The 19,291-nt window shown below is 37.3% G+C and overlaps 1 protein-coding gene across 1 annotated transcript in view; it reads right to left on the bottom strand.

The window, feature by feature from the left end:
- Window positions 1–18,687, bottom strand: part of LOC150085173 (E3 ubiquitin-protein ligase RNF10) — a 197,799-nt gene extending 179,112 nt beyond the window's left edge. The window contains exons 1-2 of the mRNA XM_090373063.1: window positions 18,218–18,687; window positions 4,471–4,625 (exon numbers count right to left, since the gene is read on the bottom strand). Of these exons, the coding sequence (XP_090229189.1) occupies window positions 4,471–4,625; window positions 18,218–18,308 (246 nt within the window). The 5' untranslated portion in view covers window positions 18,309–18,687. The remainder of the gene's footprint in view (window positions 1–4,470; window positions 4,626–18,217) is intronic.
- Between the last annotated feature and the right edge of the window lie 604 nt (window positions 18,688–19,291).

Below are 19,291 nucleotides of genomic sequence, written 5' to 3'. Positions count from 1 at the left end.
TCTCACAGGGTGAAAATGAACTTTGTAATACATATTAACCGAATTTTGCAATAAACAAATATATTTACATAGAAAAGCCTATCCTTTCACAGGGGAATGATATGTACTTCATGTGGTAGATGACTTTCATCAACCGGTGAAATACCACCACTTTGCTTATTGGAGGCTTGAAGTGGTGAAACCCATGTTTAGTCTCTAGAGCAAAGTTTCCAGCATCCCCCCCCCCCATACTTCTCCTTCAGTCCATGCACGGTACTAAGTACTATAGGTTTTGATACCTTTCGTGTTTGGGGTTTTCATAAAAAAAAAAAACGAGTACTTTTGTACAAACCGAGTTTGTATTAACGAGATTTTACTGTATTCCACACCCAGGATCCTGAGCTGGATATCATCATTCTCTTTCTTGGTGATTCCTTTCTACTTCTGACTCTTGTTCTCTCTCTCAGGGTAACTCAGGAATTTTTTTTTGGCTGGTGCAGCATAAGCCTCAGGCTTCCTTGCACCATATGGCTAATAATAATAATATAAAATAATAAAGTATTGGAATCCCACAAGGCTTCGGTGTTGGGCCCACTGTTGTTTTGTATATTTATCAATGATATTGATGAAGGTATATCAAGGTTAATGTCCAAGTTTGCAGATGATACAAAGGTTGGCAGGGTTGTTAATGAGTAATGGAAGTGTGCTACTGCAACAGGATCTAGAAAAGTTGGGCAGATAGACTGAGAATTGGCAATTGAAGTTTAACATTGACAAATGCAAAGTACTACATATGGGTAGCAGTAACCCAGAGAAACACATCAACTGTGTGGTACCACACTCAGGGTAGTGGAGAATGAAAAAGAACTGGGGGTATTGTACAGTCAGATATGAAGTTTTCTGTGCAGTACAGACAAGCTGTCAGAGCAGGTCATGGGGGCCTTGTCAATGGCATACAGGAATTTTGCTGGCAGGGATAAGGATGTCATTATCCCGTTGTATGAGACCACACTGAGTACTGCATACAGGTCTGCAGTACTCAGTACTGCAGTACAAAATAAAAACCTTATTTTAGGAAGGATGTATAGTTGCTAGAATGAGTATAGAGAAAGGCAACAAGATTGGTGAGGGGAACAAAGAGGTGCTCTTACCTAGAAAGGCATAAGTTCTGAAAATTGCAGTGTCTGGAGATTAGGCACCTGTGAGGTGATCTGATTGAGGTGTATAAGGCCTTGAATGATTTGAGCAGGCTCAAATGCTAATGGGATTCTTCCTCTTGCTCAGATTACAACAAACCTGATGGGGCATAAATTGAAATTGAAGAAAGACAATTGTAGTATAGATGTGTGGAAATTTGCATTTAGCCAGTAGGTAGTTGATTGATGGAACTTCCATCTGTCATTGTGAAAGCTGATAGCTTAAATAAATTCAAGGAAAAACTGGACAAACTTTTAGCAAATGGATGGGTGAAATGGGAAGGGTTTTTTTTTTTTTTTTGGCTGATGCTGTATAAGCTTGCTTTCCTGCATTATATGCCTCTACTAATGCTAATTTTCTAACAGTTTTTCAGTTATGCAATATATCATTTACAAAATGTCCAAAATAGTGTCTGGAGACTAGGCACCTGCAAGGTGATCTGATGAGGTGTATAATCGATAAACATACATTTCAGTTCTGATAAAATGGTTCTGAAAATTTGGTTTATCATCAGAATTTCCAGTAGTAATCAAAACGTTAATAAAGATTATCTGCAACCACTATTAGAATAACTGAAACAAAATGGAATTACAAATTTTCACCATTTAAATGACACTGACAATTTTGTTCACATGGATGATGATTTGGTAACTTCTGGATTAAATTCCTATGAAGAGTGATACCAGAGACTACTAAACAAAGAATAGTGATGAAGACAATGAATTTTTTGAAAATTCAATTACTACAAAATCTGTGCCATCTTACAAGCTTAAGATGCAATGAAGACTAACTGAATTTATGAAAACAGTGACACTTCCAACAGCTTTTAAAGTGGTAAGTGGAATAAAAGGAACCTAAGAGATCTCAAATGGAAATTGATGAACCAGGCCACACTTCTAAATTATCTCTGTAAAAAGGGAGTGATTAATGATGCAACTGTAACTGCCTCTTTTTTATTTTCTTATTTAATTTTTTTATTTATTTGTTTGCAATTTTATGTTGTTTTCATATGTTACTCTATTTATTTGCTGTTAAGTTGATACTTAATACATACATGTTTTTACATTCACAGGCATTACAAATAATGGATATATTGAGAAAAACTACCCGATTCTGTGGCGCTCATTATAACCGAGTTCGAATGTACACAATAGGGTCTCAAAGAACATGAGTTAGGTTCCCAACACCCCGATATAAGTGATAATTCACATAAATTGGGGTTCTGCTCTAGAAAAACTACTGCACTCGGGTATAACTAGATGAACTCTTATAAACCATGTAAGTGTATATAAACTTTATCTGTATAAAACAAATATACACAAATCTTAAAATGTATAAAACAAATATACACAATATTAAAATACAGCCTTATTCTGGCTGTATTTTAACTGTATGTCCACTCTCATACAGAGTGCACCTTTAAGGGAGGCTGCGCCTCCCTTAAGCTAAAGACACACATTGTACTTATAATCCATGAAATACCATCTACTTCAAGTATGGAATTCTTATTGGTCTGAATAAAGCCAATATTGTATATCCACTATGACATCAATCTTTCCCTTTCCATTCTTCTCCTTCCCCCTTCACACATTGCTGACTGCTATCACAAAACAAACAAGCTATAACTATAGATCATGAATGTAAGTATGAATCAAGGAAAGGGGCAGTCAAGTATGATTAGGGTTGCTCTGAGTTTGGGTACTTTGAGACCCTATTGTATATAGAGTCACTCCTCGATTTACGTAAGAGTTGCATTCTGCGAAACTCTACATAAGTTGAAATTTCCCTAAATGCTTATGCAGCACTCGTAACTATGTGCACCAAATTTGATTGAAGCAAAAAAGGAATGTTCAATGAACATGTAAATAGAATTATTTATTCAATTTTTTTTTTCTAATCTGCAGGAAAAATTACAAAAAGTGTGCAATTACCAAAATTTTACTTTAATGTTGTGGAAACCAGCACGATACTTGAACCTATTAAACACCCATTGCTTGGGGTTTGCAGTACTTATCCTTAATATCTTCATAAATACTTCTTGCTTTTGCTTGAATGGCCATTAGACTCTGGGGCACTTGCTTCTGAATCTGATTTTCCATCCATATTATTAATAGGCTTTTCCATCTTCGATATAGCACCTGAACACTGTTTTGTGATTACCACTGATCTTAAATACATTGATCCTGTTCGTTGATCCTGATTGTGCTCTTTTATACGTGCAGTGTCCTTTAAAATAGCATTCACTGTTGAAGCAGCGAGACATAATTCCCGTGCAATAAGTGACAAACTTTGTCCTATTTCGTACTTCTTAATCATTTTCATCTTTATTTCTAAAACAATTTTGTTTCGTTTCCTAGCACTTCCACCACTTGCACTTTCCCAATGGTCGCTTTCCCTTCATCATTGTAATAAGTAAATAGGAATGAAGAGTAGGTTCTCAAAATTTATTTATGTTTTTTTATATGATTGAAGATTTCAATAAAAGGGAAACATTTCACCATGATAACATAAAAACCCACATAATTCCAGTTATCAGTATTATCACAAATGCAATAAGATCGAGTTTTCTGTTAGATTGCACTAACAGAAAAGCCCAATAAACCGGAAAGTACGTATTCTTTTTGTTGTTTTATGGTCGTAACCTCCAGAAATGTGCTAAATAGCTTAGTTATATAGCGAAAATTTCAAATTCCAAGGTCTTGGAACAAATTACCAAAAAAAACAATGTGTTAATTCATATTACGATATTTTCACAATACTTCCATTTATTCCTATGGGATGCAAAATATGTTTCTATATTTTTTCAGTTTGCACCAGGTGGCAAAAACTGACATAAAGTCAAATTTACGTAAGGCAGGGCATGTCTGTATAAATTATTTATATAAATTATATACTTACTGAACAGAAAGTTAACTAAACAAAGAAAGAGAATTTCATATAAATTTTAAAAATGCATAACTAGGCAGAACCCAGACATTTAAGCTATGCACTAAGAGATCCTATGTGTACTTTAACCCTAAAGTAGCCACACCAAATTTTAATCAACCCAGTGACCAATGAAGAGTTAAAGGAATGAACCAATTATTAGAAGGAAAGGTTCTTTAGAATAAAATGTTTTACCCACTGTTTTTTGAATATTCCTTCTAATAATTTCTTTCCAAAAACCTTGGGGGTCTCAGAGAACACCAAACAAGTAACCCATTTAATAAATATGCATAAGGCACTGGCCACTACTTTTATCTTTACAAAAGGATATCAGTTACCTAGCCATTTCAAGGCCCATTAATAACATACCTCACTCCTGTATTTCTCAATATTGTTATTTCTTGTACGAGGCCTCTTATCTGAAGTTGTGCGACTTCTCTGTGGTATGGGCTTCCTTGCTGGTTCAAAACGAGGAGAAAGGTTATCCTTGCACCTTGGCAAGCGTGCATACTTGTTAATGGCATCTATGATTAAAAAAAAACTTTGGAATCTATGAAATAAAAACTTACTGCTTCTTTACAAAAACAAGTTTTTTTCATTACTATTCAATTATACACCAATGAGCCAAAACATTATGACCACCTACCTAATATGATGTTGGTCCTCCATGTACAGCCAAAACAGCTCATACCCAGTGAGGCATTGTCGCTACAAGATTTCTAAACATGTCTTGAGGTATTTGGTACCAACATGTAACCAGCAGATCCTTTAACTCCTATAAGGTCCGTAGCTGAGACGCTGCAGATCGAAGTTACCATTCCAACACAAACCACAGATGCTCGATGGGACTGATGTCTGGAGAATTTGGAGGCCAGGGCAATACCTAGAAGCCTTCCTCATGTTCTGCGAACCAGTCACGAACAATCCGGGCAGTGTGGCATGGCACATTATCCTGCTGAAAGACAGCACCATCAGTGGGAAAGACCACTGCCACGAAAGGGTGTACCTAGTCAGCAATGATGTTTAGGTAGGTGGTAGAAGTCAAGAGTGCCTGACACATGGATGACTGGACCCAGGGTATACCAGACCCAGGGTATACCAGCAGAACATCGCCCAAAGCACGACACCGCTGCCACCGGCTTGTTTTTGTCCCACGGTGCATCCAGGCACCATCACTTCCCCAGATAAATGATGCACACATGGTGCAACAGGAAATGTGATTCATCGGACCAGACGACCTTCTTCCAATTACTCAAGGTACAGTTTTGATGCTCGCATGCCCATTGTAGGCGCTTGTCGCTGGTGAACCGTGGTTAGCATGGGCACTTGGAGGAGCCTGCTGCTACACAGCCCCATTTTCAGCAGGGTTCGATGTACTGTGTGTGTTGTGGCACATTACTCCCGTCACCAGCATTCCAATTACTGGTGAGTTGCCAGTTGCCCTTCTGTTGTCATGTACCATACGGGAGAGCCTTCGCTCACCTTGAGCATCAATGAGCCGTGGTCGTCCAACACCTCACCGGTGGTTTGTGGGTTCCCCCCTCAGACCACTTTCAGTAGGTACTAACCACAGCTGACCGTGAGCACCCCACCAGCCATGCCATTTCGAATATGCTCTGACCCAGTCATCTGGCCATTACAATTTGGCCTTTGTCACTCTCACTTAAGTCTGCTGCCTTTCCCATCTGAAGAACAAGAGTAACACTGATTAACGGAGCTCAGTATTAGGATCGATACTCGGTATTGATTTGCATAACGACTCGCTGGTCATAATGTTTTGGCTCATCGGTGTATAAGCACGTGTTAAAAGAATACTAAAAATAAATTATTTAAATTAAAATTTGATATCTCTTATTTGAACACACACAGGAAAGCAGAAAGCATTAAAAATTAATTACAGCTCCTCATATCACTTTAATTATAACTCTCTTATCCCTTTTCTGATACTAATACTGTGGGTTTTTAGCTATTATATATATATATATATATATATATTTTTTTTTTTTGCATGTTTTCTAAAAATGAGAGCATGATAATACTATGCCTTTTTGTGTCAATAGAGACTGGAAAAGGATCAAAGGGTGGGTGTAGTTCGTTTTAAGTTGGCAAAAATGACAACAAACTAGGTTACATTATTCATCATGTAGAAACATTGATGAAAAACACTGAATTTATTAATCCTCTTCGACAAAAAATGCAACTTTTACAACACAGTTGCTGGTTCCTGAAAATTGCCAATGCACCATTAAAAACTAAATCAATCAATCAATCAAACCTGAAAATTGCATCTTAAGTAAAAAATCATTACAAGCATATTTTCCCATAAGAGAAATTGAAAAATTCATGTTAAAATGATCTATAATACTATAATAAAGCAAAAAAAAAGTAAAGTAACTTACTAAAGTCAATGCTACTCTTTTTATTCTAATATGGATTCAGTAATGATTCAGAAAAACATCAAAAATAGAATGTTGAAAAAATTGCTGAAGGAATAAAGTATTAGAGATTATTATGTTACTATTTTTAGGTGGGCTGCAATCAGGAGTGTTAGTGAATTTGTTATTACCTGAAGTATAAGCAGTTTTCTCAGGTCTTGATGGTAGATTTATTGGAATGCACCAAGATGTCCAAATCAGTATAAACGCTTTTTTTCATTTCCATAAACTGCTCTATAGTAACTGTACATGTTGGCTATCCTTTGATTTATAGACTCTGCGCATATTTAGGAAGGTACAGAAAGCAAGAGCCACTGATCTTGAACTGGTGATTAACTGAATATATTTTGCAGGTGGGCCTGTGAGGCATTTTGCTGATCTTACCATATATGCTGTATGTCTTTGGACCCTTTCAAGATGCTCAAATGTCTTTTTTTATGTGAGGTCTGTATACTTGAACAGTGTTCCACATGTGGTCTTACAATTATCTTATACAGTAGGATTACAACCTACCTATCTCTACAAGAAAATATTTCATAAATCATCATTAGGACACCATGGACCTCACTTGCCACCCGTCTGCATTATTACTATTAGAACCACATGTCCGACCATATCGTAACTCCCAAATACCATTCTTCTATTGTTTTCAATTCAAATCTCCCAAATGGATAAGTTATTTTAGAGTTGCTGTTCCTGAAGTGTAGGACTTTTGCTGCATTAAAAGATAGCTGCCACTTTTCAGTCCTGACCATCCCTGAAGTCTAAGTCACTCTGAAGAAACTCTGCTTGGTGCTAATTATTAACAATATTGATATCAATTGCGAATTTTGGCATCGTATCCTCTATCCCTTTGTCAATTTTAATTAAAAAAAATTAAAAACAACAGTGGTCCCAGTACTCATCCTTGGAAAACCTCACTTCTTCCAGATAACCTCTTTTGCAGCACCGAGTCAAATGCGTTTGTGAAATTCAAAAAAACACTGCTGAAATTATTACCTAGTCATTCATGAGTTGGATGTATCCAACTCATGAATGACTGTCAAAATAGCTTAACTGTTGATTAAACATTTTAACTTTAACTAAAGGATGATTTTCCCCTTCACAAAATTGAGCTGCTTCCTTCAGAATTCCATTTATATCTGAATGTTCCTTGCTTCCGTGGTTTTCTCTACCACTCAAGACAACGAACAGGTGGTAGTTGCCCACTTTACTCTTAGAACTGCAATTCATTAGAGATGATGTGCAATTCAAATTGAGAAAGGATGGCTGCAAGAAAGACATGCAGAAATTTGCCTTCAGCCAGCAGGTGGTTGATTGTTGAAACAAACTTCCTTTTTTGTTGTGGAAATGGGCAGTTTGAATACATTCAAAGAACTAGACAAATTCTTAGGATTTGGGGTGGGAATGATTAGATGAGGCAATATTTTTTTTTTGTTTTTTTTTTTGTTGTTGATGCTGCATAAATTTGCTTTCTTGCATCATTTGCAGGAAAGCACTACTAATACTAATTGCTAATTCTAAATGGGAAGCATTCGGGAAAGAAACTGCAGGACCTACTGAGCTTTTTATACCAATTAAGTTTGATAATTGAGAGCTATTAAATGCTCAATAATTCCTATATTCTATTATATTATAAATCAACAGGGATTACCTTTATTTTAGATATAGGAAGCTTCTTTTCCAACTCTCCTAGTCCAACTCACTAATAATTCTTGAGGATGGCGATATCTATTTTGTAAAGTAGGTGGGCCATCTTCCCCACTATCAGAACCGTAGTGTTCAGACCATGCAGTCTCAACAATGAGCGCTCATGGCTGCTGTCTACAAACACCATACTTCTGGCAGCATGGAAACCATTACTTGGATTGGCATAAAATTAGATTTTGAGATCTAAACTGTTTAATAAATATAGACCGATTATTTCTTTCAGTCCTATATCTGGACTTTAGAGTTTGATTTAGGGTTCTAATAAAATTGGATATGGGGGGGGGGGGATTATTCTTTACATTCCTTCCTCCGCCATCCTCAAGAATTATTAGTGAGTTGGACTAGGAGAATTGGAAAAGAAGCTTCCTATATCTAAAATAAAGGTAATCCCTGTTGATTTATAATACCAATTAAGATATTATTCAAATTTTAGACCAAACTAAATGCCACACAAACAAATGAGACCAGCAGCTGAGAATAAAAATGCATGAGATGATTATAAATTATAAGAGAACGTAATAACCTACAGTAGGTACAAAGTAGTATTTGATCAAATAACTAAAAGGGGGTGGGTTAGGCAAGCTAAGACAGATGCTGTTGTTTGGTTTTTAGGAGCATTAGCAACTAAGGCCATATTGCTCCGAGGATACGCGGAGGTCATTCCCTGACCTTTCTGCATCCCCCGTATTTGGTGGTCACAGGCTCAAACCCCGGTCTAATCAAGAAGCGTGTGCTACGCACTGCTGCTCCTTCCCACCTGGTTATGGAGGCACCCTAAGACAGATGACAAGAATTTTTGGCTAAGAATGTGAAGTGAAGAAAAGTACCAGGGATTCTCTGCTTATATTACCACTAGAAGGAAAGGGATGAACCAACACTACTGAATGGGTTCCAACACATATGAATGGAATAACTATTGGAATAGCTATTGGTAAAGTGATAAATATTTTGCATTTCCATTCAAGCATGAAGCTTTTTGGGATGAGGACACAAGTATAACAAGTTATAACTGCCAGCTAAAAGATTTTGTGACAATTGAGAAAAAGTGAAAGAGAAATTATTGAAGCAATAAATAAGCCATCTGGGGCTGATGGAATTTAACCATTTATACTAAAAGATGTAGCAAAAGAGGTATATAGACATGGGCCATAATTATTAGAGCATCCTTGGATTCACAGGAGGTCTCTATAGATTAAAGATGATGTGCAAATGTCTCTCCTATTCACAAAGGGGAATAAATAATTTTGAGGAAACACAGTTACAGAATAGATGTGCGGAAGTTTGCCTTCAGTCAGCAGGTAGTTGATTGCTGGAACAAACTTCTATTTGTTATTGTGGAAGTTGATAGCTTAAATAAATTCAAGGCAGAACTAGACAAACATTTGGAACGAATGGATTAGTGAAATGGAAAGGGTTTTTTTTTTTTTTTTTGGCTGATGCTGTATAAGCTTTTTTTCTGCATCATGTGCTCTACTAATGCTAAAAGGTCAAAGTTAATAATTAGAGTTCTGTAATCACAACTTCTTTTCCAGGGAAAATAATGAAGTCAATGATTAGAGAAGCAACAGCAGTGCAGCATGGGTTTGTCAAGAGAATCTTGTCTGATCAATCTGATTATTTACTTATGACACAGTAACGAGGGAATTGGACTTAAAAAAATAATCATATCATCATACACTGACATCATATACTTAAGACCTCAGTAAAGCTTTTGACACTGTTCCACATGAGACTGCTGTACAAAGGGATGGTTGAGTGGCAGGAGAAGAATAATTATTATTGATCACTGTTCTTCAGTCTGTAATTAGTAGAATCCTTCAGGTTACAGTTACATTAATATTTATTAATGATACTGATGAAGGCATATCAAGCAAATGTCTAAGTTTTGTGATGATACAAAAGGCAGATAGGGATGATTAATGACAGAAATCTGAGTATGCTACTGAAACAAGACTTAAAAATATTAGGCAGATAAGTTGTGAAGTGGCTGGGATGGCCACTGAAGTTGAGAAGCGGATGAGATGGACACTGATGACACAGTTCAACCTGTGTACAATTTCTAATGTTGAAATTTTAAATTTCAACATTAGAAATTGATTTTAAATGAGTAAATCTTCGTTAAAAGTTCCCTAATATAAAACAATACACAACTGTCAAAACACCTGCACAATATGATGTGGAACACATTAAAAACCAATAGATATGGTACATGCAGCAGCTGAAAAGCGAGGTGTCTGGGATTTCAAGCCCTGCTGTGGGTCATCACTGAACAACTGAATACATGAGCTGCATTAGGGTAACTAAGAGTAAGAACACATGCTTGTATGTTGTTATTTGGTTTTTAGGAGCATTAGCAACCTAGGCCATATTGCTCCAGGGATATGCAGTGGTCATTCCCTGACCTTTCCGCATCCTCCATATTTGGTGGTCACGGGCTCGAACCCCGGTCTAATCAAGAAGAGTGTGCTACGCACTGCTGCTCCTGCCCACCTGGCTACGGAGGCACACATGCTTGTATACTTGCATGTACACTAATGCTAGGAGCATTGTAAATAAATTTGATGAATTTTAAATACTGATTAAGTCATCGAATGTAGACATCATGGAAACAGCAGAGACGTGGTCTCATTCAGACATAAATGATGCTGAATTTGAATATGGGGAGTATAATGTATACAGGAAAGACATTGAGGACAGGAGAGGTGGAGGGATTATGCTCTTAGTTAAGAAGAATATTAAATCTAAGGCAGTGTATCCAGTTTATTTGGGTGACAAGTGGAATGTTGAGTCAGTTTGGTGTGATATAAGCTGTTTGTTGTTTGGTTTTTAGGAGCATTAGCAACTAAGGCCATATTGCTCCGGGATATGCAGTAGTCATTCCCTGACCTTTCCGCATCCTCCGTATTTGGTGGTGATGGGCTCGAACCCTGGTCTAATCAAGAAGCATGTGCTACACACCGCTGCTCCTTCCCACCTGGCTACGGAGGCGCCACCTTGTGATATAAGCACTGGGAAAATAAAACTAAGAGTGTATTATAGGCCTAAAGACTGTGATGAGCATAACAAACAGCTATACAGTGAAATACAGTGGGCCAGCAAATAAGAATGTTTCATAATGGAGGATTTTAACTTTCCAGATTAATGACTGGATTTGTGGGTTCTTCACTTACATGATAGCAAGACTTTTGTGGATTTCTTGGATGACTGTTTTCAACAGAAGCATGTTAGAGAGGAAACAAGAAGCAGCAATACTCTTGATCTGGTTATCAGCAATGATTCTTCATGAATTAAGAATCTGCAGGCAAAAGACCCACTGGGTGGCAGCAATCATAGTGTACTAATGTGACATTTAATTAAAGACATAACTACTGTAAAAGGAAAGGCTTTTCTTTTACTAAAGAACTTTTTCTAAAAATTGTCTAAGACAGAGGTCTTAGACAATTTTTAAATTGTGTGCAGTAGGACAAACTGATGATGTTACCAACAGAAAATTCTAAATGGGAAGTAATCAAAGAAGCTACAAGGCTTCTCATACCAACAAAGAAATACTGTTTAAGGCTTAGATGCAAATGGATGCCAGATGAACTATTGAGACAAGTCACAAAGAAAAGTGCATGGAAAGCATATAAAAAAAATATGAAACGTGAAATGTTTGTGGACTTTCTGGAACAGGACATGATCTAGCAAAGGAGAATGTCTTTGTGTGTGCTAAGTGCAGTGTGTGAAGAAATTAGGTGACAACTCAGTGTTCTGATGGGTGTCTATGAGAGTTTGAAGAGTAGGGTAGATGCCCTCGAAGAAATTAAAATGGGGGACCCATCAAGCTCAGCTGCCTAACTCAATGCCACAGCTCACTCTTGTGCATCAGGCAACACAGCAGCAGCCTTCAGGGCAGAATGTGCTGGTTCCACAAGAGCTAGCTATTGTTGGTGACTATTGTCACAGAAACTGGAAATATATTGTGCAAAAAGGAAAGGTGGAATAGGACCAGGGTATGTCTGCCAGGGGCAAAAGTTTATGACGTACAGCAGATATCATTTAAGGGGACAAAGGGTGATGTTGTTGTTGTACATGTTGCCACTAATGACATTAAGAGTAGATATGCAGACTTACTTAACAAGTACAGATCAATGTTGAAAAAAAAGTGGCAAATTACGGTTAAATTTGAAAGTGTCTGCAATTCTGTGCAGACGCAATAGGAGGGAATATATGATGAGAGCCTTGTCAGTCAATTCAGCCCTGGAGAGATTGTGCAAGGGTCATTTGGTAGAATTTCTCAGCATGTTCTGTGCTTATTAACAGGAGATTGTTTCTACAGGGATTGTGCAAAGGTCATGGGATAGAATTTCTCAGCCTGTTCTGTGCTCGTTAACAGGATAGATTGTTTCTACGGGGATGGGATACACTTAAATAGAAAATGCACAAGAATATTTGCTGATGCTATCGAGGCAGTTTTAAGTGGGTCAGAAAACTGCTAGCTTGGAGGGGGGGGGATCACACACTAATAGATTGACAGTAGCCACAGGAAGAAGAAAAAGTGATTCTTGCAATGTTTTTATTGGAATGACCAGCAGCCTGGAAAGAGGTGTTGGGGATTTCAAAGACTGCTGGGTGTTACCAAGGAACAAGTAAATACATGTGTTGTTAGGGTAACTAAGAGTACGAACAGGTGCATGTGTATTTGCATGACAGCAATCATAGAAGTATAGTAAATAAATTTGATGAATTTGAGGTGCTGGTGAAGACATCAAAGGTGGATATTGTTGGGATATCAGACATGGTGTCACACAGAGATAAGGAATTCAGAATTGGAATTTGGGGAGTACAATGGGTAAAGAAAGTATAGACATAGAAGGGGAGGAAGGGTGATGTTGTTGTTAAGAAACACACAAAATGTAAGGAAGTGAATCCAGCTGACATGGGTGGACAGTGGTGTTGAGTTAGTTTGGTGTGTCATAAACACTGGGAAAGCAAAGTTGAGAGTGGGAGTGTGTTATAGGCATAATGACTCTGATGAATGCAACAAACAACTGTACAGAGAAAGAGTGGGCCAGTAAATCTCATTCTTATAATGAGGAATTTTAACTTCCCAGATGTAGACTAGAACTTGTGGGTTAGTCACTCCCACACTAGCAAGATCTTAGTGGATTTATTAGATATTTGTTTTCTTAAGCAGCATGTTCAAGAAGCAACCAGAGGAAGTAATACTCTTGATCTGATTGTCAGCAGTGATTATTCATGCATTAAGAATCGGCAGATAAAGGAACCACTGGGTGGCAGTGATCACAGTGTACTGATTTGGAATTTACTTAAAGATTTAACTTTCATCAGGGGTAAAAGGAAGGGTTTCTGCTTTCATAAAGGTGACTACAGTGGCCTCAGAGATTTTTTAAATTCTATACAATGGGCCCAACTGATGTGTTACCAACAGAAAATTCTAAATGTGAAGCATTCAAGGAATTAATCTTGAAAGCTACTAGGGCTTTTGTACCAACTAAGAAATACTGTTCAAGGTTTAGGCCTAAATGGATGTCAAATGAGCTAATGAGACTCATGGCAGAGAAGAAAAATGAATGTGACACACAAATTATCATGGCTAAGGGCCTGCTTACTTCCTTTGATGCCTCGTTTAATATAACTGGATAGATCTATGATAGTCTTTAATCAAGTCACAAAGGATGTTAGGCAAGCAGAGTAAGAGAAATCTTTGGCAAGGGATGTAAATAAAAGCAGTAAAGACATCGCTACTTATAGAAACACTAGAAGGAAGGGGATGAATAAGATTGGTCAATTTGATATCGATGATTCGATTGCTGAGGATTCTGCTCAGGTAGCTGACAAACTGAATTAGTATTTTGCATATAAATTCACACATGACGAATTCTGTAGGGAAGTGAAGGCCAGAAGCTTATCAATCTTATCTTATCTCAACAGAAGCATATCTCAACAGGGAGTTAAATGATTTTGTAATAACTGAGAGCAAAGTGGAGGAGAAATTGCTCTATCCAGTTATATTAAAGGAGACGGCAAAGAAAGTAAGCAGACCCTTAACCATGATTATGAGGGCATCCATGGACTGGAGATGTGCAAATGTATCCCCAATTCACAAAGGGGAATCAAAAAGTGACAAGTAATTACAGACCTGATAGTTTAACTTCTGTTCTGGAGAAAATAATGGGATCACTGGTTAAAGCATTGCAGGATCATCTAGACAACACTTCGGTTATAGTTCGGACACAGCATGGGTTTGTTAAGGGGAAGTCTCATCTGACCAATTTGATTGGATACTATGATGTGGTCACAAAGGAACTGGATGCAAAAAATAATTTTGATGTCATTTCTACTTGGAACTTAGGAAAGCTTTTACTACTGTTGCACATAGAAGAATACTGTACAAATTGGAGCAGTATGGCATTAAGGGCAAGTTGCTGCAATGGATAAATGGATTGCTGAGTGGGAGAAGACAGAGTGGTAATCAATGGACACTGCTCTTCATGGGCTGATGTTATTAGTGGAGTTCCCCATGGGTCCGTGTTGGGCCCATTGTTGTTTCCTGTATTTATCAATGATATTGATGAAGCTATATCAGGCTTAATGTCCAAGCGATACAAAGGGTTGGTTGGGGCTGTTAATGACAGTAAGGATGGTACCCTATCTGCAACAGGATCTAGGAAATTTGAGCAGATGGGCTAAGAGAGGTGGGAATGGGAACTAAAGTTTAACACTGACAAATGCAAATTACTGTATATGGGTAGCAGTAACCACAGAGTAACATACTAACTCTGCGGTACTACACTAAGGTAGGGGAGAATGAAAAAGACCTGGGGATAGTTGTGCAGTCAGATACATTATGATGTTTTCTGAGCAGTGAAGACAGGCTGCAAGGGTAGCTCATGGTGTCTTGTCAATGAAATATAGGAAAATTGCTAGCAAGGATAAGGAGATGATTATCCCCTTGTATAAGGCAATGGTCAGGCCACACCTTGAGTACTACATATAGGTCTGGAGGCCTCATGTTGAGCTACTAGAACAATTACAGAGAAGGACAATGAGATTGGTGAGTGGACCAAAGGATCGCTGTTACCAAGATGGGCTTAAGTTCTGCAAACTGCAACATCTGCAGACTAGGCACCAGCGATACGATGTGACTGAAGTATATAAACTTTTGAATTGTTTGATCAAACTCAATGCTCATGGGTTTCTTCTTCTTGCTCAGATTCCACACCTCAGGGGGCATAAATTCAAATTAAGGAAAGACAGTTGTAAAATAGATGTGTGGAAATTTGCCTTTAGCCAGCAGGTGGTTGATTGCTGGAACAAGGTTCCATCTGTCATTATGGAAGATGTCGGCTTAAATAAATTCAAGGCTGAACTAGCAAACTTTTGGAGTGAATGAATGGGTGAAACAAAGTGTTTTTTTTTTTTTTTTTTTGGCTGATGCTATATAAGCTTGCTTTCTTGCATCATATATGCCTCTACTAATGCTAAATTAACAGATGACACAGAGGCCTATGGTAGATATAAATTAGTCTATAATCAAAACACAAAGGAGGTTAGGCAAGCAAAAGTAGATGAGAAATCTGGCAAAGAATGTAAAGAAAAACAACAAAGACTTCTAAGTTTATATATATAGTAGAAGGAATGTGTTGAATCACATTGGGCTACTTGATGTCTATGGGTTACCTGTTGATGACCCTGCTTAGAATGCAGAAAAATCGAACAGGTATTTTGCATCTACATTCACACATGAGGAATTCTTTACAGAAGGGAATACCAGAAGTTTATCAAACTCTAACAAGGAACTAAATGACTATGCAATAAATGAAAGGAAAAGTGGAGGATAAATTGTTGAGGATGGACATAAAAATGTCACATGGGACAAATGGAATCTATCCGATTATATTAAAGAAGATAGCAAAGAAGGTAAGCAAACCCGTAGCCATAATTATGAGAGCACCTTTGGACTGGAGAAAAGCAAATATATCCTCAATTCATATAGGGGGATCAAAAGGCGACATGAATAATTACATACCTATTCGCCTAACATCTGTTGCAGGGAAAATAATGAAATCAATGGTTAAAGAAGCAATGCAAGACCATTTGGGCAAGCATACAATTATATGGACTTGTCAAGAAACGGTCTTGTCTAACCAATCTGATAGGTTACTATGATGCAGTGCCAAGGAACTGGATGCAAAAAATAATTTTGACTTCATATACTTGTATTTCACGAAGGCTTTTGATACTGTTGCACATAAAAGACTACTGTACAAACTGGAGCAATGTGGCATTAAGGGTAAGTGCTATGGATAAAGGGATGGTTAAGTGGAAGAAGACAGAGTGGTCATCAATAGCCACTGCTCTTTGTAGACTAATGTTATTAGTGGTTTCCCAGGGTTCAGTGTTGGGTCCATGAGCACCAGCAGCATGGTGCAAGTGCACCACCTTTGGATTTCAAAGTAATACACAATTTTTAATATTTTCATTAATTTATTGAAACATAAGATATTGCACATATTCGAAAATTTGGTGAAGAAAAAATTTATTCCCACATGTGCCACCTTGCAAAATATCCTGCTGGTGCCCATGACTGGGTCTGTTGTTGTTTTTAATATTTATCAATGATATTGATGAGGGTATATCAGGCTTAACGTCTAAGTTTGCAGATGATACAAAGGTTGGCAATGTGGTTAAACAAGAATTATCAGTGTGAGCTACTACAACAAGACCTTTGAAAATCGGATCAATATGCTAAGTAATGGCAGTTGAAATTTAACATTGACAAATGAAAGGTACTTCACTTGGGTAGCAGTAACTCCAGAGTAACTTATCAGCTGTGGTAGTAAACTCAGGGTAGTGGAGAAAGAAAGAGCTGAGGTAATTGTTGTCAGACATGAAATTCTCTGAAATTCACTGTTATGGCAGACATGGCGCCAGGACAGCTCACGGTGTTTAGTCAATGATATACAGAAACTTTGCTAGCAAGGATAAGGAGGTGATTAGATTTTTGTCATGGTTATGTAGCATCTTGTGTACTGTATACAGGTCTGAAGGCCTAAGTTCAGAAAGGATGTAGATCTGCTGGAATGGGTGTAGAGAAGGGCAACCAGATTGGTGAAGGGAACAAAAGGATGCTCTTACCTAGAAAAGCTTCAGTTCTGCAAATTGCAGCATCTGGAGACTAGGCACCTGCAGGGAGATCTCATTGAGGTGTTTAAAGCCTCAAATGGATTGACAAACCTGGATGTTAATAGTATTGTTCCAACTGGCAAGGCTACACACACATGAGGGGGCATAAATTCAATATGAGGAAGAATGGTTGCAGGATAGATGTGTGGACGTTTACATTCAGTCAGCAGGTGGTTGATTTTTGGAACAGGCTTTCATCTGTTGTTGTGGAAGTGGATAGGTTGAATAAATTCATGGGAGAACTGGACAAATTCTTGAAGGGTACAGATGTGTGAACTGTTTTTTTTTTTTTTTTTTTTGTTTGTTTTTTTTTTTGTGGCCGATGCTCTCATTTGCTACTACTACTACGTCTTCGCTTTTTTTCCCGAAAAATGTGCTAAACATTTGTTCTTAGTAAAGCTCGAATTCTCTGCTGTTTAACTAATCACAAAATTAAATTCACTGAAAAATAACTTGCTCGTGCGAATCCATGCATTGCCAAATAGGGCCTTATTTTATTGGCTGTCGTAGCAGTAAAGATGCAAACTATTCTACTTGGCTGGCAGTCTCGGAATAATCTCCTCATACAGTACCCTGTGAAACATGGGCTACTTGCTTTCCCCTCTCGCGTACCCCCATCAAATGACGGGCATTTTTTATTATTATTATTATTATTTTTTTTTTTATTAATATTTTCTTAAGTCCCAATTTGGCCATCTCAGGTTCATCTTATTCTAAAATTGCTATTTTGCAAAATGGAGCAATTTAATACAAAATACGTATACAACTAGAAACTAACCGACCTTGTTTCCCTTTAGTTTCTGAACTATTTCCTTTCGTGTTTCCCGAAGAACGACCATTTGATTTTTTCTCCATCGTCTGATCCGCAAGCATAGAGAACAAACAGCTGATAAAAATTATAAAATGAAGAAAACGCAGAAGAAACTCCTTCTGGAGCTTCACAAATACAGAAGAAACTTTCCGTATTCATTTTAAAACAAAGTTTCAAAAACACATTTTTAGATAGTTACGTCGGTTTCGGCTTATATTGATACTGGTCTGGGATATTAAAAGAAAAGAAAGAGGTAAACTGCAAGTGATGGGGAATTTAGATCCCCTAAATTCACCTTTCTACAGCATATAACAATAAAAATTACGCACTCAGATAAAATAAATATTATATAGAGCTATTATAAATGCAGCTGAAAAATACACTACTGGAAAACGTATACAAGCACTTCGGCCGACGGGCCTATACCACACAATGGTGGAAATAAAATGGCGACTAGATTACTTTTAAAAGGCACTGTTAACAAATTACTCTCGCAAGTTTCGCCGGTAACGAACTTTTTTTTTGTTACAAATAAATTACCAATTCCATTAGAAATTATGCAAATAGAGGACCAAATTTATGTTATTTAAATACTTTCAAAAAAGTCATTCTAAGCAATTTTCAAGAGCTAAAGAAAAACAAGAAACAGTGTTATAGAACATTTTTTTTTTTTTTTTTTTAATATAAAGAATAAATATGATTTTGGTTTTGAAATATAAAGAATAAATATGATCCTCTGCCCTCTACATAATCAAGACTTTTGCTAATGGTTGTATAAAAGCTAAGCAATTCCAGTGATACAGTATCTGCAGAGGTAGTGTTGAATCTCGAGCGTTTGCACCCGGGGGGGGGGGAATATAAACTTCGGGGGTACATGTACAACGATTATAATTCGCAAAAAAAAAATATATATATATATATATATATATATACAAATTAAAATCAAACATGCAAGCACTGTATTGTTATAATCTTATTCTTCTTTGCTTTTTCCTTGCATGTGTATCAATGACTTCATTTATTAATTTTTCCGATAACTGATTCA

This window comes from Mastigoproctus giganteus, chromosome 5, assembly GCF_048544385.1.
Source record: "Mastigoproctus giganteus isolate SK-2022 chromosome 5, ASM4854438v1, whole genome shotgun sequence".
NCBI classification, from domain to species: Eukaryota; Metazoa; Arthropoda; class Arachnida; order Uropygi; family Thelyphonidae; genus Mastigoproctus; species Mastigoproctus giganteus.
This window is presented reverse-complemented; position numbering and strand designations above follow the sequence as displayed.